We start from the raw sequence: 22,535 nt of genomic DNA, 5'->3' as shown, positions 1-22,535 counted from the left end.
TGTCGCAAGACTTACTTAGGGAATAAAAGGCTCTGCAGATGTCAAAAGTGACTCAGTGTAGAACCAAGAAGGCCATATCTGGTGATCCATGTATATGTTATTTAATGATGAAAAAGCACTTGCATGCTTGCTGTCTCATTTTATTCTTATAGCCTAATGAGGTAAGGAAGGTATTATCCCATTTTATAGAAGAGGAAACAGAAGCTCAGTAGGTCAATTAATATTAAGTCCTGAACTCTTTACTGATGTGCTGTTCAGTTTCAGCAATCATGTGTGAAGGGGTGAGTGGTGGTGGGTAGGGGAGTGGAGAGTGATGATGGGTGGGTGGGGAATGAAGGAAGAGGAGGATCAAGAGGCATCAAAAGCCCCTTTCTCTTCTCAGGGAAGCTGCAGCCTTGAAGGACCAGGGAAGAGGCAGCATGATTTAAGGCTGGGACCACAATGTGGCTGGCTTCCTCAAAGCAGAGACTTGAGTCAGCCAGGCTCAGGCACCACCCTGCATGGATGCCCACTCAGTGGTGTCTTGTTGAGCAGGCTGAAGGACGCAAATGAGCCACCTGCCTGTGTGGGCTCTATCCACACTTGTTTGGCTGTGCACACTTCCCTGGGGAGGTCTGCCAAGCAGGAGCTTCGTAAGTGGGACCTCTGGGTTGAGTATTCATATGAGCTAGCTGAGGTCACAGGTGAGGGGTGTCGGTGTGGCAGGAGTGAGGCTGATGACAGGGACTGTGGGGAGTCCACATGGAGGTCTTTGATTCTCAGGTTGGCACTTTGGTGGGAGGCCCCTGTGTACATGGCCTCCTGGGGCTCCCGTGCATAGGATGAGAGTGGTGGACGCTCTGTTCTCCAAGGGTCATTGGGCCTGATGGAGTAGGAGGGAAAGGAGAGGGAGCAGCAGCATTCCAGGTAGAAGAGACAGCAGAGCAAAGGCACAAAGTAGGGGTGGGGGCACAAGATGGGAAGCAGGGCAGGGAGGCAGATGCAGCTGCAGACCTGGGCAGGAGCGAGATCATGGAAGGTCTTATGTCCTCTGAGACATAGTTTGGACTGTAAGAAGCTACTGCAGAGTTTTTGACAAAAGAACGGACTGCATTTTTCCCTCTGGCAGCTGTGTAAAAGATATATTTGAGTTAGGCCTCACTGGAGTTGGAGTTGGAGAGCATGTGATGTTCAGGAGAGAGGAGAGCCCGAGCAGGAGAAGGAATGGAATGGACGGGCTTGGGAAAAGTTTTAGATAGGACTGTCAGGGCTGCATGATGGCTGGACTCATGCTCATACTGAGTACTCACCATGTGCCAGGCATAGCGCTGAAAGCTCTTAATATACCTCTTAATGAATCCTTACACTGCCATGAGGTATAAAATACTATCCTCATGAACAGATGAAGAAATGGAAGTGTAGTGGTTTAGGAAACTTAGACTGGTAGTATGCAGCACGTGAGCTGCAGAGCCAGGGTCCAATTCCTGGTCTGTTTCACTCAAGAGCCTTGATCTTAACCACCACGTAGGAAGACCTCTAATAGGTGGGGTGAGGGAGGAAGAAGGGTACAGGATCACTCTCAGGTTTCTTGCATAGGTCAATGAGGAAGCTGAGATAGATAACAGAGGAAGAGAAGCAAGTCATTGGGAAGATGGATTCAGTTTGGGACTCTAGTTTGTGCTGTCAAAAAGTGCCAGTCTAGAGGGCTGTGAATGAAGAACACCAGTATGTCTCTCTGTGGCCTCACCGCTTCCTCCTCCTGAGCCATATTGTGGGCCTTGGAGCGCTCAACTCTATGAATCCTAACTCCCCTCTCCTGCCCTCCAGGGCAAGGGTGAAGAGGCTCTCCTAAGAGGAAGCCCCAAATCTGGAAAACACTTTGCAGGGAGACAAGGCTGAGAGGCCTGTGGAAGTCAAGGGCTACGGCTGGCAGGCGCCAGGGAGCGAGCTCCGGGGTTCTGATGAAGGCGCAGATGTTGATAAAAAAGAGAGTTAGGAGCCCAGCCCTAATCTGATCAGGCCAGGCTCTGGGGTCCACATCCCCTCAAGTCTATGTTATGCTGTTGAATCCAACCTGCCAAATTGGAGGCTTCAGAGTCCGCATGCATAGATCTCCAGGAACACTTGCACTCTGACAGGGCCTGAGGTCCCAGGTGAGGGGTATCAGTGTGGCAGGAGTGAGGCTGATGACAGGGACTGTGGTGAGTCCACATGCGGGTCTTTGATTCTCAGGTCGGCACTTTGGTGGGAGGCCCCTCTGCACACGGCCTCGTGGGTTCCCGTGCGTGGGATGAGAGTGGTGCATGCTCTGTTCTCTGAGGGTCAGGAATAAGAAGCACTTTGTTCCTCAGAAACACCACAGTCTTTTCCTTCTCACCTTGCCACAGGAGCAGAGCTTATGGGCCAGAGAAAACATCAAAGAAAGCCCAGGAACTGAGAGACTTCTGGCAAGGAGGTTGGAACTAAGTGTACTGATGACACCAGAGAGGAGGAGACCAGATAGCAATGTCTCTTTCCTCCCACCCATCCAACCCCCTCAGCACAGCAGGTCCTCAAACTCAGGAGACACTGCCTCCTCCCAGACTGGTCTTCACCCAGAAACCTTTCTACCTTCTTCTCACCTCGGGGCTGTCCTTGGCCTCAGGCAGGAAGAATCCCTGAGCCCACCCAGCTCAGCTGTCTTCAGCTTCTGTCCTTCTAGAGAGAATTATCAGGCCAGTCTGTTCCTTCTATCCTCTCTGAATTGTTTACCAGAAAAGGTGCCAGGGCCAAGGATAACTGGAAAAAGCCTCTCACCCAAGGACCAGTGGAGCTCTTATTCTGTAAGTATTGTAGCTCACGGACTGGGTGAGGCTGAAACCCTGTGGTTACCGGGGGAGTGGAGGGATGGCTGAAGGTGGCTGGTCAGCTGGTGGCCTTGGGCAAGCATCACATCTTTTTGGGTCATGAAGACTTGGGTGGGGTGATCTCTGAGGTACTGTCCAGCTCTTAGAGGGAAGGGAATGCACATAGGGAAGTTTGGGGAATGCTACAGGTTCTGGAAGGGGCAGACAGCCACTCTAGGCCCACCCCTACCTCCAACCACCCTAACTCTACCAGCAGGGGGAATGGCACCAGCTGTGGCCCAGCTCCTTTTCCTTCAGCTTCTTTTGGGGCGAACTCTGGTCCTGGATATCAAGCTGCCGATCGCCATCAAGAACTTCCGCAATTTACACATAGACTATCCCAAGGTTAAATACCCGGAGAGTTTCCAGGGCTACTGTAATGGTTTTATGGCCTATGTGCGGGGCAGGATGCAAGACTGGCATTGCCCAAAGATCCATTATGTGATACATACCCCTTGGAAAGACATCAGGAAGTTGTGCAAGCATAGTGAGAACTTCTGTGAGAACTACAATGAATACTGCACACTCACTCAGGATAGCTACCCCTTTACCATCTGCTTCCTGGATCTCAAACAGCCACCCACTAGCTGCCGCTACAATAGCACCCAAACCAACCAAAGGCTCTACCTGCTCTGCTCCCGCAAGTATGACGCTGAACCAATAGGTATCACTGGCTTCTACTAGGGAATTTAATTCCCGAGCCCACGTCCCACCTCTACTACCATAGACCAGCCTGTCCCCATTTCCAAAACTCTGATCCCTGCAACAAGACTTCCTTCCTGACTCTGATGCAGGCAGGGTCCCCTCCCAAGAGACTAGGTAGGTGCGCTTTGATCATTATGCAAAGTTGTATGGTCTTCTAGGCTCTTTCCAACTTGTTTACCATCCCCACCCCCATCCTCCCTCTCCCAGAGACAGTAAAACCCACCCAAGAAGCTGACTGTGTCCACTTGGCAATGACTGTCCACCACTGGGCCAGATCCTAAATCCTGGATGGAGGCCCAGGGCCTCAGCTCACACCATGGCAACAGGCACCAGCCCTACGTCTCACCTCCCATCCCCACCACCATTCTTGGCTCCGTCTTCCCCATTTCCCTCATAATGCCCTCCACTCACCGCTCCCCCAATCCCCCCCGCCCCCGCACAATGGGTGTCTCTAGCTGCAGGAAGCTCCCTGAGGCCCTCAGACTCACTTTGGCTCCACTTCCCCACAGACTCCTCAGCTCCCAGTCTGCTCCACTCTGTGAAATCATAGATTCTCCCTTCATGTAACTATCCTTCCCTCCTTCCTCCTACCATGGAACCCAGTGCTGTTTCTGTCCCAACAGCCTTTAGTCACCCTGCCTTCCTTTTTCCAACCTCTTTTCCTGCCATCCTTCTCACCTTGGCTTGCTTGAATTTCAAGGTATCTTCTCCCCTCCATCCCCTAAAAGTTCCTGCTTCCTCTCTCTTCCAGTAGCTCCTCCCAACCCCCCAGGCTCCAGGGTCTGCTCCTGATCAGGCAGGAGATGAGGCAGCCCCGCTCTGGTCATGTAAAGTTTTTTTGGGAGGGCAGGGACCCTCTAGACACTGATAGTCATGTAAAGTTTTGAAACCACAACTGAGTTACACGAGATATAACCATTGGGGGAAACTGGGTGAAGGGCACAAGAGACCTCTCTGTACTATTTTTTGTAACCTCCTGTGAATCTATATTCATTTCAAAATAAAAAGTTAAAAACACACATCTGACTCCACTCTGATTTAACTCCTTTTTCTCCAGTGCACCAGCACTCCTGCTCTTGGAGTCCTGGTAGCCACCCACCTCTGGCCATCTTCCTGGGCTACCTGTGGTGGTCAGGAAGAGCTGCTGTTCCGTGTGTACCATGCTGGAGGTGAGGTGGGTAAAACTCAGTTCGGGGCTGGATGTTGAAAAGGGATTCTCCCTTCCTCCAGCTTTAGAATGAATTGGTAATAGGAGTCAGGCCACCATAGCTGGCTTCCACTTCTCTCCCAACAAAACCTGGATAGCCATATATGGGAAAAGTGGAGGGACAAGGAAGGATCTAATAAGTGGCATATGGGTCAACGTACATCAAATAAGGAGTTGCTACTCCCTTTTGGGAGGTGGGGGATGTGGTGGACACCAGTAATACTTTTGCCTTCACATCTGGTTCCTCTCTTATCTCCAAATATATCCTTCAGTCCTTTTCTTACTGAGGAGAATGTTAACTTATGGCTGGTAGGCATGAGGCTAAGCAGAGTAAGGGTGTGTGGCTGAAGACTCTGACTCCCTAGACTGTCTCTTCTCCCTCTCTCTGCACCACTGGGCCCATCGTGCCTCACCTTCTTTAGACAGAGCTCATTAGTTGCTGCACACACAGATGTTTATTGTTTCCCCAGCTCCTTGGTGTTAAAGATGCAGGGTCAGGGGGCTACTAGGCTAAGACGAGGCTGCTCGTTACTTCTTCTTATCGTAGGTGCCAGCACCCTTGTAGCCACTCACGTAGCCTGAGTTGTCAGTTGTCTCTTCCCGTCCTGCGATGCCCTTGCCCTTGCCACTCTCATCAAAGCGCTCTTTGTGGCTGCCGGTGTACTTGCTGGTGTCCGTCAGACGGTCCACTGCACCCGCTGTTGTTGCTTTCTACAAGCCAGATAATGGGTTTGAGCCCTCTTCCTCCCCCTGCACTGCCACAGCCCTTCCCCAGAGACGGCCCGAGATATTGGGAACAAGTGTGTGGAGCTCTTGCTCTGCCTCTGGCATGAGACTGCTTCTCTTAGGGCTCAGACGCAGCTGTGGGCCGGAGCTCTGGCAAGAGCCATCCACTCACAAGGGAAGGGGAGTCTGGTGTGGGAGTGTGTGCAGGGTGTGCAGAGGGAGGGTGGGTTTTTCAATTTCCAGAAGAGTTATTCTGACGAGGGTGCTGTGAGAGGACCTCACCTCCAGACCCAACATGAGAGTAGAAAGAGCTTTTAGCACAGAGAAGATAATAAAGGAAGCGGGTAGGTAAAAGGCAAGAGGCCTGAGATTAAACTTTAAATAAGAGCAGGAAGAGGAGTGGGGATTAGGTACCAAGTCCTCTACACTAAAGTCCTCCAAAAGCCACCGAGCCCTAGTTGCCTGACTCAGATACTGGAGACTTGGGAATGAGTCTAAATCTACTATTAAAATGGCTATGAGGCCTGGCTCGGTGGCCCACGCCTGTAATCCTAGCACTCTGGGAGGCTGAGGTGGGAGGATCACTTGAGGTCAAGAGTTTGAGACCAGTTTGAGCAAGAGCAAGACCCTGTCTCTATAAAACATAGAAAAATTAGCTGGGTGTGGTGGCACATGCCAGTAGTTCCAGCTATTCGGGAGGCTGAGGCAGGAGGATCACTTGAGCCCAGGAGTTTGAAGTTGCAGTGAGCTATGACGATGCCACTGCACACTAGCCAGGGTGACAGAGTAAGACTCTGCCTCCAGAAAACAAACAAATAAATAAATAAAATGGCTATGGACTTTGGGCAAGTCACTTCCCCTCTGTGGGCCCCAGTTTCCTTATCTCTGAAATGACTAGATGATCTCTAAAGTCTGTTTCCAACACCAGCAGTGCACCACATGCTTTCTGCCCTGTGTCCCTATGGTCACAACTGTTGGCAGGGTTAGGGACCCTGGTGGGCAGGAGGGGAGACTGGAACAGTAGGGATTCAGGGACATAGGCTCCAGGGGTAGAGGTGAAGACTATCACTCACAGTAACACCAGTGGTGGCTGGGTCCTTGCCCTCCATGAGTTTATAGATGTTCTCCAGGGCTTCGTCTTCACTCTTCACCTTGAACCGCTTCTGGCCAAGTTCCTTCATTGCCTCTTTGAACTGCTGAAATGTGATGGTTCGGGCATTCTTGGCCCTGGTCAGTCAGACAGAAATCCAGGAATTTTGGAGCATGAACTCATTGCCTTTCAAGGCCCAACCCTTCCCTTACTTAGGTTCGGCCTCTTTTGACCCATCACTGTGCGTCTCGAAGACAGAGAATAGTATGGTGCCAGGTAGCCTGTAGGTGTTTTGTAGGCCCACGGCAAATGTTCTGCCCGTGAACCACATGAACCCTTCTATGGCCAGCTACCTTGCTTGTTCTCCTCACCTCCACCCCCGTATCTGTGATTTCTCACTTGACTTTGCTGAATACAATGTCCACATCCGTCGAGGTGACCATCTTGCCATCCATGATGCCACAGTCTTTGCATAGCTTGGAGAAGTTCTTGTTGTTCATTTCAGTGCCACTGCTTGATGATTCTCCAAAGGCAGCAAACCGCTGGAATGTCTTCTCTGCTTCAGATGCCATGGTCAGCTAGAGGTGGGGGAAGGCAGTGGGGGGAGGGGGAGGAGGGAAAGGGAGGACCGATGAGCAATGAGGATGAGGGTTAAGATTAAATCAGCAACGGAGATAATGCCCCTCATCCCTGCTGCTCCCTCCCCTCTACCCCTCACCCCCATTCTACCTACCATAACCATAACACGAGTCTCCCCTTCCCAGCACTGGGGACACTGGGGTGGATCCTATATACTGAATAATCCCCCATTTTCCCCACCAGTTTTATGTACCTAAGAGTGCCCAGATGGTGTCTGACCCCTCCCAGCCTTTGTATGTGTGTGCAGATATGTGCAGGAGCCAACTGGCTGGGGAGACTGGATGGCAATGAGGAGACAGAGGGGAGGATAGGCAAGCTTCTATGACTTCAGCAGTGTTTATGTGATATCACTTCTGGCCCCAACTACAGCCCCTGTCTTTGGGGGAGGGGGAGGGTCTTTGCATGGTGAACAGAGCAAGCTGCCAACCTTCCGACCTTTTCAGATGACCTAACTTCCATCATTTCAGTTCAGTTTAGCAATTTTCTGGGTCCTAGTCAAATTGCTTTCTGCTCTGCCATGCAACAAAAGCTGAGGCAAGCCCAGGGAAGGTGTTGTTAGCTCATTTGGGCTGCCATAACAAAATATCATAAACTAGGTGGCTTATAAACAACAGAAAATTATTTCTTACATTTCTAGAGGCTGGAAAGTCTAAGATCAAGGTGCTGGTACATTCAGTGTCTGGTGAGGGCTGCTTTCTGGTCCATAGGTGGTGCCTTCTTTCTGTGTCCTCACCTGGAGGGGGTGAACGAGCCCCCTTGGGCCTATTTATAAGGGCATTAATCCCATACATCAGGGCTCTGCCCTCATGAAACCTAACCAATTCCCAAAAGGCCCCACCTCCTAATACCATCACATTGGGAGTTAGGATTTTAATATATGAATTTTGGGGGGACACAAACATTCAGATCATAGCAGAAGGGATTAATGAAAACAGGTTGGCATCCTTTCTAGTCTCCAGGCTCAGGTGTAGTGACCAGCATGAAGAATCTCACTGGCTTTAACAGACCAACCCCAATAGAAACTTTAAATGACTTCCAATGTTTGGTCCAATAGGGAAAGAGCACGGGCCTTGGGGAGTAAGGGAGGTGGGCAGGTCAGGGTAAACTGGTCCAGAGTGAGGGTGAGTCTCAGACTCTGAAAACCTAAGTTTCCATGCAGGTCAAAGATGTTTCTAAGGGATTTCTCTCTTTGGCATTTTCTCTGGCCAGAAGCCCTATGAACTTCAGGGATCCTAACACAGGCAACTAGATTGGTGACTTTCCTCCCCTTTCCATCTAATAATCAGTCACCAATTCCTACAAATGTTTTTTCCCTTGTCTTACAAATGCATTCCTTTCTTTCCATTTCTATTCCTTCACCCTTATTCAGGCCCTTATCATCTCCTATCTGGATGACTACCTTGGCTTCCAAATGATCTCTTTCCTAAGTCTAATGTTTTGCTCCCATCTACCTGTAGCCATCTCTATTACACCCTCCTCATCAGATTAATTTTCCCAAAACAGTATTTTCTATCTATTACTCTTGCTTAAGAATATCCTACGGCTCAAGAATATACTATGATCCCTCATTGTCAAATCTTTTTGCCTAGCATTCAAGGACCTGCACAAAGTGGCCCCAATCTACCTTACCAAACATCATCTACCTCTCATCAATGTTATCTTTCAACTGGGGCCATAATGGCCTAATTGCTATACACTGAGAGGCTACCTGGTAATGGAAAGAGCATAGTCCCTGGAGTGGAATGGATCTGGGTGGGGATTTGAATCCTAGAAATATCATTTACTAGATGGGTGGCCTTGGGCAAGTCACTAAACATCTTTAAGTTTCAGTTTCCTCATCTGTAAAGTCAGAACAATATCACTTACCTTACAGTAGTGGGGAATAATATTATGATAAGTGCTTTGCACATAGTAGCTACTATTCAATTCTCCAAAGTGACTTATGTATTTTTGCTTCCAAACTGTCCCTGATGTTCTTTCTTTGCCTGGATAGAATGCCCCTCCCTATCACTCAAATATTCCATGGTTTCACTTCTTGTCTGAGTGGTTCACCATAGGAACAAAACCCTTTCCCTTCTCTGAATTATCATAATATAATGGTCTCTGGACTGTGGGTTGCAGCCTCATGGGGTGAGGATTTCGGAAGTATTGCTAAGGACCCTGGAATCTGTATGTATACAGAAGACTGAGTGTAAATTGAATAAATAATATATGCCTTGCATATTATGGTATTACCTCATTTACAGATGTTGTGGTTATCAGAATACATAATAGAAACTTATTCGAAGTTCTTGTTGCATTCACACCTTGTATTTTCTCCATCAGAGAATACTGAAACCGTCATGTGGGAATGGAAATCTCAGATCTCCCACTTGAGAAGGGTGGGAAACTCCTGCTACAGGACTTATTATCTAAGCAATTAATCTTACATATACATATTTTTTCTTAACTTTTTCTGTGCTTATACCTTCTCTAGACTACTTGATCATAAACTTCTAGAGAGTATGTGACCAGACTTCACACTTCTTTGAATTCCATCTGCACAATGGCTTGCACATAGCCGGTTCCTAAAACTGTTGCTTAGTTGAAGGTATAGTTTGAAGCCTCTTCTGGCCCAAGAGAAGGAAATTAGAGAGAAAGATTGTCTTTGTTGGAACACTTACCCAGGTCCAGCTGCGAGCTGCTCTGACGAGGAAGAACCCTATCTTTGGGCAGAACCAGCCTTACTTCTAACTGCAGCAGGCTGGGTGGGACCCCTAGTCTAGGAAGCAAACAGATCTCAGTGGAAATTTCCCACCTCCTGCCCGCCCCATGCCCCTGCGCAGGCCCCTTATCAGGTTCCCCCTGAGTCATCCTGACCCAGAGACGAATTTAGATGCTGGAACCTTCAGGTCCTTCCCTCCCCCACTCCAAGTAAGACTACTTTAGACACATCAGAGAAGCAAAAAGTTCTTAAGGCAAAAGTTCTCACTCTAGGGTCTCTTTCTTCCTAAATTCCACTAGAGCTGGTGAGATCTCTCTCTCCTGTTCGATCCATCTTTAGCTATGACCCTAATTCCAGCAGGCTTTCCCCTGTCCCGGAGAGTGTTAAACTGGCATCCAGAGGGAAGAGGAGACTAGGCAAGGAGCCAGGGTGTCCAGGTTCTGTGCCAGTTTCTGGGGAAAAAGTTATGAAGGGAGTGGGAGAAGGGAACAGAAGAAAACTTGGGTGCTCCAAATCGGGGGATGTAGGGGGAACCCTTACATTTGGGGTTGTTGAAGGCTGGGTTTGAGCCTGACCAGTTCTCCTACTCTGGGTCACCACCTCCCTCTTGGCCTCTCCTTCTTTCCAATAGACCCTGCCAAGTGGGGATGAAAGGGGCATTGATGCTCCTTGGATGGGAGGGGCGAGGCGGGTGGTGAGGGTGGCGGTGGGAGGGTGGTTCCCAGGCAAGAGGGGGGAGGGCAATTTGGGGGTCTTGGGGGGGCAGTCTGTGCTAGTGTTGCAGTTGGCAGCTCAAGTTCCATTGGCCATTGTTCCCAACTGGCCTGGTGCCCAGCCCCCGAAATGGCAACTCAGGAACCAGGCTGAAGGGGGATGGGGTGGGGATGATCCTGGGATTGGGGGAGCAAGAAGGGGGGCAGGTGGGGAGAAATTCAATCTGGTTTCCTTTTGCTTAAGACAACTTCAAATTCCCTTAGCCACATCGACTATCCCGTTCCAAGGAGCCTTCCTCTGAGGGGCACTGGCAGGGTGCATCTGGTGTGTATGTGTGCCTCTGTGTGAAACCTAGTATAGTAAGCCCACTCAGGAACAGGGAAAGACGGGGCAGTCCCTGAGATCATCGCCTGGGCATTGCTATTCAGCCGGTCTGAGCTGGTCTCTCCCTCCGTTTCTGGGCCGGACTGGGAGGGGTTAGCGCCCGAAGCCACAGGGTCTCTTGGGTCCCAGCCCGGGACACAGTGTCCTCCCCAAGCCCCTACTCCACCCGCGCAGGGTTAACTCCGCCTCTGCGCCTGTTTACCCAGGAGTCAGAGCCTCTGGGGGTCCCGGGCCACTCCCCCGCCCCCCTTGAGGCCTTGACCCGGGAGTCCCCGTTGGCCATCCTCTCCCCCCTCCTGTGATCGCCCTCTATTTATAGCGGCCCCCCACATTCCCCGCCCCCCCTCCCGCCTTGTTGTCCAACTTCTCACCAAGCAGCTGGAGAACAGGCGTCGGGACGCAGCTAAGAGAGGTACCAGGACCCTGGGCACCACGGAGTTGGAACTCCTGCGCCCTAGACGTCCCCCCCTACTCGGTGCTGGCACCCCTGCCCCTCCTAGCCGGCGAGACCCCCGCCTCTTTGGCGGCGATGCTCACCCACCTCCTCCTTCCTTAACCTAGCTCTCTGTTTCCGGGCGGGCGGAGTCGAAGTCGTGGGGTGTCTGGACCCTGGGTTCGTCTTTCCCATATCCGTCCCCACCACTGGGTCTGGGGGCGAAAAAAGGAGCCATAGTGAGACAGGCAGATCCAGGTCATGGGTGGGGGCGCTGTCGAGGGCAGCCGAGGGGATCCCTTTTAGGGTTAAGGGATCTCCGTACACCTCACACCGCCCCGTTGCGGGGGTGTGTTGTGGGGAGCGCGAGCGGAGCCTGGAAGCATCCAGCAGTTTGCTCTTCTTGGAGTCTCCCCACCCCACCCCCGCCCCCAGCACAGCCCCTCCCTGAGCGGCAGTCTGGGGCGGGGTAAAAGGGGGGGCGTGTTTACTGGGGGTCTGGGGCGGATCTGCCGCGAGCTGCCGGCCCGTGGGCGGGCTGAGGCGGGCCGGGGGCGGGTCTGTGGGGAGCCGGAGCCTGGGCGGGCCCGAGTCAAAGGCAAGTGAAGGTGGAAGCGGCCGCGGCGGCAGCAGGTAGGGGGAGGGGCAGGCGAGGGGCTGCGGGGCCTGGAAGGCGCCAGCTGGGCGGGTGGGCGGTTTGATCCCAATCCCCTGGAGCGGACAGCTCCGGGGAAGAGGCCCGCAAGGAGGGGGCGCTCGGCTGCTAAGCACAAAGGGTGAAGCTCTGCAAGCGGCAGGGTGTGTTTGGGGTGTGCGCGAGGTTGCGTCCAGAGTCCAGGGCACACCAAGCGGGCGGCGCAAAGGTGTGGGTCCCCATGCGTACAGACAGCGCAGCTACTCGTAGGGACAGGTTCCGGGTGCTGGGCCCGGCTAGTCCCATCCGTCCTACCTATCCTTTCCCAGCTGGCGCTCGCCCTCGCTAGTCGTCGGGGGGAAGATGGGAGGAGATTGCGGGACAGCCTTCCCCTCCCTTTCTCCACTCGCGGGACCTGCAGAGACTGGGTGGAGGAGAGAAGCGAAGGCACGAAGCTTTTTTTTTTTTTTGGTTTGTTTTTAAGTGGAAGGAAACAGTCATGCTCTGCTATCCTCATTTTACTAGACAGCTGTCAAAAATCTTGGGGATCCCCTAGTCCCCGTTTTCTGGTTTGCAGATAGGAAATTGAGTACAAGAGTACTAACTGACTGGGCCAAGGTCACGCTGGTAGTGGCAGAGCCGGGATTAGGATCCAGAGGTTCTGACACAGCCACGCTCTTTCCTCCACATCAGCACTTCCTTCTCTCCTCCCCCATCCTGGACTGATACCTGTTCTGTGTTGACACGCAGGCCCCTCCAGCCTGTATTGATTCTAGTGCGTGCCTAGAGAGGATGTGTTCTCTGGACTGGGGGGTGGGGGGTGGGTAGCGACTGGGGAGGGTTAGTGACCCTAGGAGGGTTAGTGACCCCAGGAGTCTGGGTCTTGGCTGAGGCTCTCTGTCCCTAAAAGACCCAGGGTCTGTCTTCCATGTCATTCACCTCGTTGCTGTGTTTTCTCAGACCCCAGAGTCAGGAGGAGTGAGAATCCTGACCCCTAATCCCACTACATCCAGCCAATAGGAGCCCAGTAAGTGACCCCACCCCCAGGCTGCAGACTCCTTCCTGTGCAGGTCTGTCCAGGTGCTCTGCTCCTCACGCCCCACTAATGTTGAATGTATGCTAATTTATTCATAGTTGGGAGGGAGAGTGAGGGGGAAAGGGAGGCATTGGATCTGTAGGACATAGATGTCCCTATTTGTTGTTTTCCTCCTCCTCGCATTTGTCATGTTGCTTTGGTCACTTTTAGCCCCTTTTTCTTTGAGTTTCTGACCTTGGGGCTTTAGTTGAAGGTCAGAGTGGATTGTGAAGTTTCATTACTCTGTCCCTTGGTACCTTTAGAGTACCCAGTCACTGAGCTATGAATTTCACCCTCTACCTGAGAGTGTGGGGTGGCCCCTAAATATAGCCTGGGAAATCCGAGCTGCACTGCTGCCCCACCCTGGTATTTCAGTCCAGGAGGGGGGGGGGTCCGGAGGTGTGGGTGTTGAGGGGTGGCAGTGAGGATGGCTAGTCTGAAGAGATGAGGTGTCCTGATTCCTCTTCCACAACCTCTCCTCCCGATCTGCCTGGGAATGGAGCTGGGGCAGGAAAGCCCCTCTGCGTGTGCTGGAGTCGTCTTCAACTCCTGGGTCCCTCTGCACCCTGCGCCATCCTGTGCTGAGAGAGGAAGCCTGGTGTTTGAGGTGTGGGGTAGGGATACAATCTCCCAGTGTTGTTGTTTCCTCACCCTGCCAGGCCACCATGGCGGAGCTGCAGGAGGTGCAGATCACAGAGGAGAAGCCACTGTTGCCAGGACAGACACCTGAGACAGCCAAGGTTCTTAGAGACCCTCTGACTCCCATGCCCGAATTCCAGACCTCTAAGCATCACCCTCGCCTCCTGACTTCCCAAGCCCGCGGATCACTTTCTAACCCACACCCCTGCTTTCTCCACCTCTACCCGAATCTCTCTCCCCATATGCTACAGTTGGGAGTCCAGGTCCTTGTCTTGTCACTACACTAACCTTCATCTTCTCCATGTCTCTTTGTGTCAATCTCATTCTGTCTTTGGTCTCTGTCGGTCTCTCTTTACCTACCTCTTTGTGTCTGTCTCTCCATCTGTGACTCTGTACGGTCATGTGTTTCTGTATTGTCTGTGTGTGTCTCTCTCCAGGAGGCTGAGTTAGCTGCCCGAATCCTCCTGGACCAGGGACAGGTAACAGCTTGGGGGCAGTCCCAGGGTGGGCGGAAGGCCTCTCCTCTCCCCAGTAGAGAGAGGGCCCCTACCTGGGTCTTTCTCCTCTCTTCACTTCCTTTCCTTCTATTCTCGTCCTTTCCCATACCCATCTCTTTCCTCTTCCCTTCTCTCTCTAATCTGTCATTATTCTTTTCCACTCTCAAACTCATCTTCCGCTGTCACCTTTTCCTAAATTCTTGCTGATCCTATTTTTAATTCTTTGTTCTCTTCTCCTCTTTGCCCCTCCCCTCCCAACTCCCTGACTTTAGTGTTGCTCCTTCTCTGGCCCCTTTTCCTTTCAGCCTAAATCCTACCTGACGGTAACCTATTTTCCTGCAGACTCACTCTGTGGAGACACCTTATGGCTCTGTCACTTTTACTGTCTATGGCACCCCTAAACCCAAACGTCCAGCGATACTCACCTACCACGATGTGGGACTCAACTGTAAGGACCTTCATTTCCCCTCCCACTCCTTTCGGGGAAGAGGCTGGGGGAAGGGTAAAAACCCAGTGGAGGGGGAGGGGAGGGTGGGCAGAAGGTCTCTGCTGCTATGAAAGAGGGTGGGTTCTGACTTGTGGACATATTTTCCTGTCTGATTCTATTATTGGGGTGATGTGGATTCTCTTTAGATAAATCTTGCTTCCAGCCACTGTTTCAATTCGGGGATATGCAGGAAATCATTCAGAACTTCGTGCGGGTTCATGTGGATGCCCCTGGAATGGAAGAGGGGGCTCCTGTGTTCCCTTTGGGGTAAGAATTAGCTCTTTACCCCTTCACCAGACTGTGAGGGACTGGGCAGGAGTGGGGAGGATTGGACGGGGGAGGAGGAAAGGGAGGGCAGTGGTGATTCCAGGAGAGGATGAGAAGGACATCCTGGGGTGGGAAGTGTGGGGGCAGGTTGGTATGTTCCTTGACACGCCTCTCTTTCCCAGATATCAGTACCCATCTCTGGACCAGCTTGCAGACATGATCCCTTGCATCCTGCAGTACTTAAAGTGAGAGGCCTGGGGACCCCTCCAAACCAGAATTCTCTTTCCAGCACAAGGAGACCCTTAGAACTGCTGGGTCCACCATGGTTCCTGGGCTAGTTCTGGCCTCTGACCTCGATATATCCTTTCTCTTTCATGCTCCCACCTTGATTGTTGAAAAGAAGGGGAGTGGATTTGGAAAATTGACTACAGTCAGCAGAGTAGCCCATAATGGAGGGAGGAAAGGAAAAGGAAGGGTCTAGGCTTGGCCCTGCCACAGGCTGAGGAGGGGCTTCTCTGATCAGAAAGCCAGGGAGGGAAAGAAGGGGTGACATAATCCCTGGGGAACCCGATAGACCTGTCTCATTCCTTCCCACTCCCCCTCATTCACACCCACACCTGGTGAACCTGGAGCCCTGCGAGGAAGGGAGTGTGGGGGAAGGAAGAAAAGCCAGACCAGGTGTCTTTGGCATTCAGAGGACTCCCGGGTGCTGTTCTCAGCTCGGCTTTTCCTAGGCACCAGTGCTCTCAGCAGCTCTGGTTCACCTCGTCGCCTCTGTTTCCCTCACTCTTCCTGTTTTCAGTAAAGTTGTGTCTGTTTTTACATCTTGCTTTAAGTTCCCTTCTTCTGCTCTAGAGGAACCAGGAACTAAAGCAAAACAAGTTGAACTAGCTCCTGGAAATTGAGAGTGGATAAAGAGCTATCTATATAGGAAAACAGTGCCACTGGTTGGTTGGTTGGTAGATGGGTGTTTCTTTTCAAGACACTAACTCTCCAAGAGGAAGTGGGGTATGGGCTTTAGGGATCTACACTGACTACCAGTGCCAACCTTTAGCTCCTTGCACCTTCTTTTTAGCATCTCCCAAAAGAAGGTCCCTTTCTGTCCTTTGTGCCCCTGGCCTGGGGAAGGAGGGTGAGGAGTTTGAAGAGACTGGGCTGTGGCAGGTTTTGGACACCGGAGCCCATGAGACATACATTTATTTCCCTTTTGCAGTTTCTCTACAATAATTGGAGTTGGTGTTGGTGCTGGAGCCTACGTCCTGTCGCGATATGCTGTAAGAAATAAAACCCCCCAGATGAGGGAAAGGAGGGTGCAGACTGATTAGGAGAGTAACGTTCATTAGCGTGTGTTTGTGGGAGGGTGGGGGTCAGGCCCTATGGAGTCCAAGAGTGAGCAGAGCTCAGTGGGGAGGGGATAAGGCCATGCCCTGTTTCTGATTTCTTTCCTTCTGCTGCCCCTCAGCTTAACCACCCAGACACAGTTGAAGGTCTTGTCCTCATCAACATTGATCCCAATGCGAAGGGTTGGATGGATTGGGCAGCCCACAAGGTTTGGAGAGCCCTGTGTGCTGAGACCTAGGGTGGGGGTTCCCCTTGAGTGGGTCCAGTGAGGCTCCTCCGGCATTTAACTAAATGGACTCTGGACTTCAAGGAGAGGGGGTGATGGGGCAGGAAAGTGAAGCTGGGTCACTTTGCCTGGGCCTCTCCTCCCCATAATGCCCTGAACTTTCTCACCCGCTCTTTCCTCATAGCTAACGGGCCTCACCTCTTCCGTTTCGGAGATGATCCTCGGACATCTTTTCAGCCAGGCAAGTGGTTGTGGAAGAAGGAGGGAGTAGAGGGGACCAGCGGGGACTTGAATGCTTGGGGTGAATTCCTTAGCTGGAAAACAGGGGCTGGGGAGGGAAGAAGGCTTGCCTCTTTTCCTCCGGTAATTGTTGGCTTCTCTTTCCAATCCTAATTTTTCTCCCTGTTCTTTCCTTCAGGAAGAGCTGTCTAGAAATTCTGAGTTGATACAAAAGTATAGAAATATCATTACACATGCACCCAACCTGGAGAACATTGAACTGTATTGGAACAGCTACAACAAGTGGGTGGGCTGTGTGTGTGTGTGTGTGTGTGCGTGCATGTGAAAGAAATGTAGCAGTGACCAGGCATCATGGGGAAGCACAGAGGAGGGGAGGGGAGTCTGGGAAGTAATGCAGTGTGCAAAGAAGTCAGGATTGGGGTCCCACCGGGGCAGCTTCCACACAAAGCCAGTGGGAAGAATTGTGAGGAGCTGTTCCCTTTCTCTTGTTTACCTCCCTTGGATTTTTGGATTCCCAGAAGTAAGATGATCTCTTGTCCTATGCCCTCCCTCCCCCTTTGCTGCCCTCTGACCAGGGATATAGGGCACAGGTGACTACAGGGGTGTGCTTGGGATCTGCCTGCCACCTTCTCCTTCAGTTTCCCCTTTTAATCATCGATGTGTATTTGATCATAATTTTGGGGAGGAAAATAGCTTCCTCATGGGGGAGTTAGCATATATCTGGATGGATAGCATTGCCTATCTAAAATTCCTACTCTTTAACCCCTCTCTAGCCGCCGGGACCTGAACTTTGAGCGTGGAGGTGATATCACCCTCAAGTAAGACTTTCAGAGAGAAAGCTTTGCCCCTCCCCCTGGGTGTCCTCTAGGTGCTTATATCCCTTAGAAGAAGGAGAGTCTTTGGCCAGGGAATTTCCCTGTCACCTCCCACACCATCCTCTTTAGCAAACCACTTCCCTCTAGATCTTCCCCCTTTGAATCCTCTTGGTGGGGCCAGCAGGGGGAAACAGAGGCTGTTCCTCTTTGGAGCCATTTTTCCTGCTGTGCTTCTAGGAAGAGGCAGGTGAGGGAGTGCTAGGGGCTCACTGCCTTCTCCCCTACACAATGCCTCTAGGTGTCCTGTGATGCTGGTGGTAGGAGACCAAGCACCGCACGAAGATGCAGTGGTTAGTAGGGAATTTTGGGTGACAGAAGGAGGCTTGGGGTCCTAGGGTGGTGGTCAGAGGGGTACCTTGCCAAGGGGATAACCTGTTTGGCACAGGGAGATCAACTTTGGGGGATAAGAATTTGATTCCTGGTAAGAAGAACCTGGGTAGGGGGCTGACAGGAAAGGGACTGTGTGGGGCCTGGGTCCCTTGGAGGAGAGGGAGTCACAGGGAATGTGCCCTCATTCATTCTGCCTCATGCTTACTGCAGGTGGAATGTAACTCAAAGCTGGACCCCACCCAGACCTCGTTCCTCAAGGTCAGTACCCTGCTTCCTGGCCCCTGTCCAGAGCCATATGTCTTCTTTAGAGTCAGCTGCTGAGCCTCTAGGGCCCTGCACGGGAGCAAGTGAGGTGAATGAAGGAAAAAGCAAAGGGGCTGGAGTGAAATAGCTAGGGAAGAGAGACCCATTTCTCCCTCTGAAGCTCATTTGATTAATTTGTGTATCACTTTTTCTGGGGGCTCTCTCCTGACAGATGGCTGACTCCGGAGGTCAGCCCCAGCTGACTCAGGTGAGTACCCCTGCCGTCTCTGGGATGGGGCAGTGGGAAAGGAGAGTGGCACTGAACTCTGCTCTTTGCTACGCACCCCGCACCCCGTCCCCACGCTGCCACAGCCTTGGGCTCCAGCTCTGCCGCTAACCTCATCTCTCCGTCTCCTTCTCCTCACTGTACTTCCACAGCCAGGCAAGCTGACCGAGGCCTTCAAGTACTTCCTGCAAGGCATGGGCTACAGTGAGTATGGGGACAGAGGCTATCGTGAGGACAAGGGATTGCTGCACAAGAGGAGGGAGGGGCACTGAGGGGGTGGAACCATCCTGGACTCACCGCCACATGCCAGATCAAGCTCGTTGGCTGTGTCTCCATCCAAGCCCACTGAATTGCCAGCCTCCCTTCCCCACCTCTTCTCTCTGACTACGTACGTATCCTTCTGCCTCCACAGTGGCCTCATCCTGCATGACCCGCCTGTCCCGGTCTCGCACAGCCTCTCTGACCAGTGCAGCATCCATCGATGGCAACCGGTCCCGCTCTCGAACCCTGTCCCAGAGCAGCGAGTCTGGGACTCTTTCTTCAGGGCCCCCGGGGCACACCATGGAGGTCTCCTGTTGAATGACCCTTGTTGCCCCAGTGTGGAACCCAGCCCTCACCTCCCCCAGAACTAACCTGGGAGGTGCATAAGGGCATTGGGCCAGAGGAAGCAAGGGAAAATGGGCAGATCATATGGGGAGACGATCTTCATCTTTGCTACCCTAACTTTGACCTTTAACCTGTGATTCTCTCTAGCTCCTGGGAGAGATGTCCTAATATCTCTTAGGGACCTAGACCCCTAAATTATCCTCCTCCCCCATTTTGGTGTTAAGGTGGAGAGGGCATGTGTCCTCTCTCTCTGATTTAGGTGTCTGTAGATGAGGGATAAGAGGTTGGTGCGGTTGTCATGGTGCCTCCATCAGATTCTCCCTACTTATCCCATATTTGCAAGGGGAGGGGATTTGGGGCTGGGGCTCCATTCACCAAAGCTGATATGGCTTCTCAGTAACGCTGCAGGCTGCCGAAAGGTATAGGCCTAAATGAATGTGTGTCAAGGGGAGACTTCTGGTGGGTTAGAGGTCCTCAGGATGTGATAGCAACATCCCGTGTGTAAAAAGGAAGTTGGAATGGGAGGTGGTGGGCAATGAAGGTGTCTGGGGGAAGGATTGGCTCTAGGTGGGCAATAGGAGGGGCCTGGGGCCATTTGGCTGCACTAACTTTGGTAGCTGTAGGTGTGCATCTAGAGTGGGACGGGGAGGGAGCTAAGCTTGGGCTGGGCTGCTTGGGGCTCGGCATAGGGGTGGAAAGGGCCACCCCAGGGCTCTGACCACACTGCATTATGTGTGGAAGGTGCCCTCCTGTCTCCCACAACTTCTGCTGTAACAATAAACTGTAGAGGAATCTGAGCACCATTATTCTTCTTTGGGTATGCCTACATCCTGCCCCTTTTCCTATCCTCTCCCTGCCCAGCTGTCACATTCTCTTCTCAAAGGGACATAAACCATGGTAGAGGGTGTATGTGGCATAGACACTTCACAAAATATGACCACATAGAAACCGGCCCCATTCCAATAGAGTGGTGTTGTCTCTGATACTGATAGTGTTTTCAAGCTTGGGAGAGAGGAGCTGCTTAGATCTTAGAAGCCTTCCTTATCAGTTATGGATCATTGAGAAAGGCCATAGGATTTCGGAGATGCCACGCACATCATGGTCTCTGAGAAAGAATAAAGAAATCTGACTGAAGTGCCCAAGGATGTCTTGCGACCCACTCTCCGGCAGGATCCTCCCTAGGGGTCACCAAGTGTCTGTTCTAGATGGGTCAGCACAACCAGTAGACCAGGGCTCATGAAGTTACTATAGGGGTTGGGTTGCTCATAGTTCATCCCGATCTGAAGACTCTTTCAGGAAGGTCACAGCAAAAAATGATTTCTTCTAGGGAATTCCTCCTCTCCCATGGAATTCAAGGGATCTGGGAGCTAATTAGACAATGTTAGTGGTTCTCTAAGAAGCTATTTAACAAATATGAATAACAATCATCAAGAGGAATTCATATATTTTGCAGCTCTTGAGGCACAAGACATAAAAATGGGAAGGCACTTTGTAGCATTATTGGCAAGAGCACTGTGGATGGAATATCACAAGGTCATTTGCCACACTGCTTTATAGAAACCCCACGAGCAATTATACCCTTTCCTCAATGAAACTGAGCTGAGGACTAATGCAGTTTGATGTCTAGTGCTGACACACTGATTGACGTGGAAGTGGGGCATGGAATACGTTCTTTATTCTCGAGCATTTCATCAGTCTCTCCGATAGGACTGAGTCTATATTTTAAATGCAGTAGGCCAGGGTAAGTAGCAGGGTTAAGGAGTTAGGTCTTGACTGGTGACGGTGTTGGGTGACCACATGCAGGGCAGGCAGCAGAGTGCTGAGATGCCACACTGAAGAAAAGAAATGGAATTGGAATCATTGGGGCCATCTAGCTCCTAGGCAAAACATGAGGAAAAGACAAAAAACTACAACCAGCATCAGCCTTTACTGGCTATAGCTGCTGCTGTGCATCATGGAAGGGAAGGCAGGTGTTTTCTGCACATCTGCCTATATAGAAATACTGTCAGCAGGGCAATCTCCAGGAATGGGAGCAAATTACCTTTACGTGTACGTATGCAAGCGTGTGTGTGTATATCTGTCACGTAGGTAGGTGTGTGAAATGGGTGGTGACTGTATGTGTCTCTCCCGTAGATGTGTCTGTATAAGAAACCTAGCAGGTAGGTAGAGGGAAAGATGCTCTCTGCTGGGAGCCAGTGGGGGTGGAGTGGGGTTTGCTGTCCTTGACCGACCTCCCTCCTTTGTTGGTCCTAATGTTCTAGTCCAGCCCATGGCAACACAGTGCCCCCCTGTGGCCGGCATGGTGCTTAATAACTTTCCCCAGTTCTCGGGTCCCTTCCTAAGATTCCCCAGTCCTACAACCCGGTTGTCCTTTGTGGTTCTATGCAGTGGCTGTATGGGGAGGTCCCGATAGCGTTGCCGGCTGCTCCTGTCCATTCTCAAGACCAGACCTCAGAGGCTCTGAGGAGAGGTGTGGTGATTTTATAGAAGCCGAACCACAAACTCCCTACTTTTTGTCTCTGTTTTAGGCTTAGGACTCCTGTTTCTCTCTTCCCCTCACTCTCAAGGAATGTATTTCCCAGACTTTGGGGACAGAAGCCCAAGATAGTTAAGAGAAGATTCAATGGGAAAGAGAATAAAACTAGAAGAACAGAGTGAAAAGAGCCTTATGGTTTCAGCTTGAAAATTCTGGATCTCATGAAGAGATTTTAAAGGGCAAGTCTCTGAAGGTACACACAAAACAGGGAAACTGCAGCAGGAGGGATAGGTGTTAGACATTAGAGAATACTTCAATGGTTAGGGAAAATGCCGGAGTGGGAGATTTCTAGAGTTTTTAGGATTAACTAGAAAGTGAGAGTCAGTTCTGAGTAGAGGCCAGAGGCGTGGTGAGGGTAAATGGTGCCTAGAGCAATGGGATTTGTTTATACCCTCTCTCCTCACTAACATCAGAATTTCCCCCAAATTGGATAAGTATACACTAAAAGTAGAATGCATTCTGTATTTGATATCCAGCAAATCTTAAGACAGTAACTCAGAACACAATCAAAATTTCAAAACTATCTACAACTGGCATTTTGTAAGCATTCCCACAGACTGAGGGATGGTGCCTGGGGGCCGCATTCCTCTCTGCACCCCTCTCGCTTCACCTTTGCTAGTGGCAACGGACTCCCCCTCAGGGCAGTGGAGGACCACACTCACACATGCCAACCCGCTCAAACTCTGGCAGCTATTCCTTGTATCCTATCAGACCAGAGCCCGGAGCAAGGGACTGTTTCCTGTGGTGAAGGTGGCAAGGCACTCCAAAATTGGCCTTCAGGGACAGG

General features: G+C 51.4%; 3 protein-coding genes across 22 annotated transcripts; 2 read left to right on the top strand and 1 right to left on the bottom strand.

The window, feature by feature from the left end:
- Positions 1 to 3,086: 3,086 nt before the first annotated feature.
- On the top strand, positions 3,087 to 3,909 carry RNASE13 (ribonuclease A family member 13 (inactive)). Its single transcript, XM_069463000.1, has one exon. It carries the CDS (start codon positions 3,087 to 3,089, stop codon positions 3,546 to 3,548), a length of 462 nt encoding a protein of 153 aa, XP_069319101.1. The 3' UTR covers positions 3,549 to 3,909.
- A 1,315-nt stretch (positions 3,910 to 5,224) lies between these two features.
- Positions 5,225 to 11,661, bottom strand: TPPP2 (tubulin polymerization promoting protein family member 2). Of its 5 annotated transcripts, none has more exons than XM_069485125.1 (5): positions 11,575 to 11,640; positions 9,895 to 9,992; positions 6,992 to 7,170; positions 6,576 to 6,729; positions 5,225 to 5,487 (listed from the first exon to the last, which is right to left on the bottom strand). In XM_069485125.1, the coding sequence occupies exons 3-5, from the start codon at positions 7,162 to 7,164 to the stop codon at positions 5,305 to 5,307; spliced, it is 510 nt and encodes a 169-aa protein (XP_069341226.1). In that variant the 5' UTR covers positions 7,165 to 7,170; positions 9,895 to 9,992; positions 11,575 to 11,640; the 3' UTR covers positions 5,225 to 5,304. The 5 variants fall into 5 exon arrangements, with proteins under 5 accessions (XP_069341226.1, XP_069341233.1, XP_069341216.1 ...); XM_069485132.1 differs by lacking the exon at positions 11,575 to 11,640 and adding an exon at positions 11,405 to 11,450; XM_069485115.1 differs by lacking the exon at positions 9,895 to 9,992 and having other exon boundaries at positions 11,575 to 11,661.
- On the top strand, positions 6,084 to 20,009 carry NDRG2 (NDRG family member 2). 16 transcript variants are annotated; one of them, XM_069484989.1, is made up of 17 exons: positions 11,380 to 11,646; positions 13,061 to 13,127; positions 13,835 to 13,915; positions 14,252 to 14,293; positions 14,654 to 14,759; positions 14,945 to 15,065; positions 15,248 to 15,310; positions 16,279 to 16,339; positions 16,528 to 16,614; positions 16,817 to 16,873; positions 17,051 to 17,154; positions 17,646 to 17,690; positions 17,986 to 18,037; positions 18,288 to 18,335; positions 18,553 to 18,588; positions 18,759 to 18,810; positions 19,019 to 20,009. In XM_069484989.1, exons 3-17 carry the CDS (start codon positions 13,841 to 13,843, stop codon positions 19,183 to 19,185), a joined length of 1,116 nt encoding a protein of 371 aa, XP_069341090.1. In that variant the 5' UTR covers positions 11,380 to 11,646; positions 13,061 to 13,127; positions 13,835 to 13,840; the 3' UTR covers positions 19,186 to 20,009. The 16 variants fall into 16 exon arrangements, with proteins under 16 accessions (XP_069341193.1, XP_069341090.1, XP_069341101.1 ...); XM_069485000.1 differs by having other exon boundaries at positions 11,380 to 11,724; positions 13,061 to 13,170; XM_069484971.1 differs by lacking the exon at positions 11,380 to 11,646 and adding an exon at positions 12,036 to 12,099.
- Positions 20,010 to 22,535: the final 2,526 nt, after the last annotated feature.

Source organism: Eulemur rufifrons, chromosome 2, assembly GCF_041146395.1.
Source record: "Eulemur rufifrons isolate Redbay chromosome 2, OSU_ERuf_1, whole genome shotgun sequence".
Classification (NCBI taxonomy): domain Eukaryota; kingdom Metazoa; phylum Chordata; class Mammalia; order Primates; family Lemuridae; genus Eulemur; species Eulemur rufifrons.
This window is presented reverse-complemented; position numbering and strand designations above follow the sequence as displayed.

Bases quoted from the DNA above. Each gene is read 5' to 3' on its own strand.
- RNASE13 (XM_069463000.1), top strand. From the start codon at position 3,087: ATGGCACCAGCTGTGGCCCAGCTCCTTTTCCTTCAGCTTCTTTTGGGG.
- TPPP2 (XM_069485105.1), bottom strand. From the start codon at position 8,133: ATGTTTGTGTCCCCCCAAAATTCATATATTAAAATCCTAACTCCCAAT. The intron at 6,730-6,991 runs GTGAGAAATCAC...CTGACTGACCAG, and splicing joins ATTGTATTCAGCAAAGTCAA to GGCCAAGAATGCCCGAACCA. The intron at 5,488-6,575 runs GTGAGTGATAGT...TCTGGCTTGTAG, and splicing joins CAGCCACCACTGGTGTTACT to AAAGCAACAACAGCGGGTGC.
- NDRG2 (XM_069484989.1), top strand. From the start codon at position 13,841: ATGGCGGAGCTGCAGGAGGTGCAGATCACAGAGGAGAAGCCACTGTTG. The intron at 15,066-15,247 runs GTAAGAATTAGC...TCTCTTTCCCAG, and splicing joins GCTCCTGTGTTCCCTTTGGG to ATATCAGTACCCATCTCTGG. The intron at 17,691-17,985 runs GTAAGACTTTCA...CAATGCCTCTAG, and splicing joins GGAGGTGATATCACCCTCAA to GTGTCCTGTGATGCTGGTGG.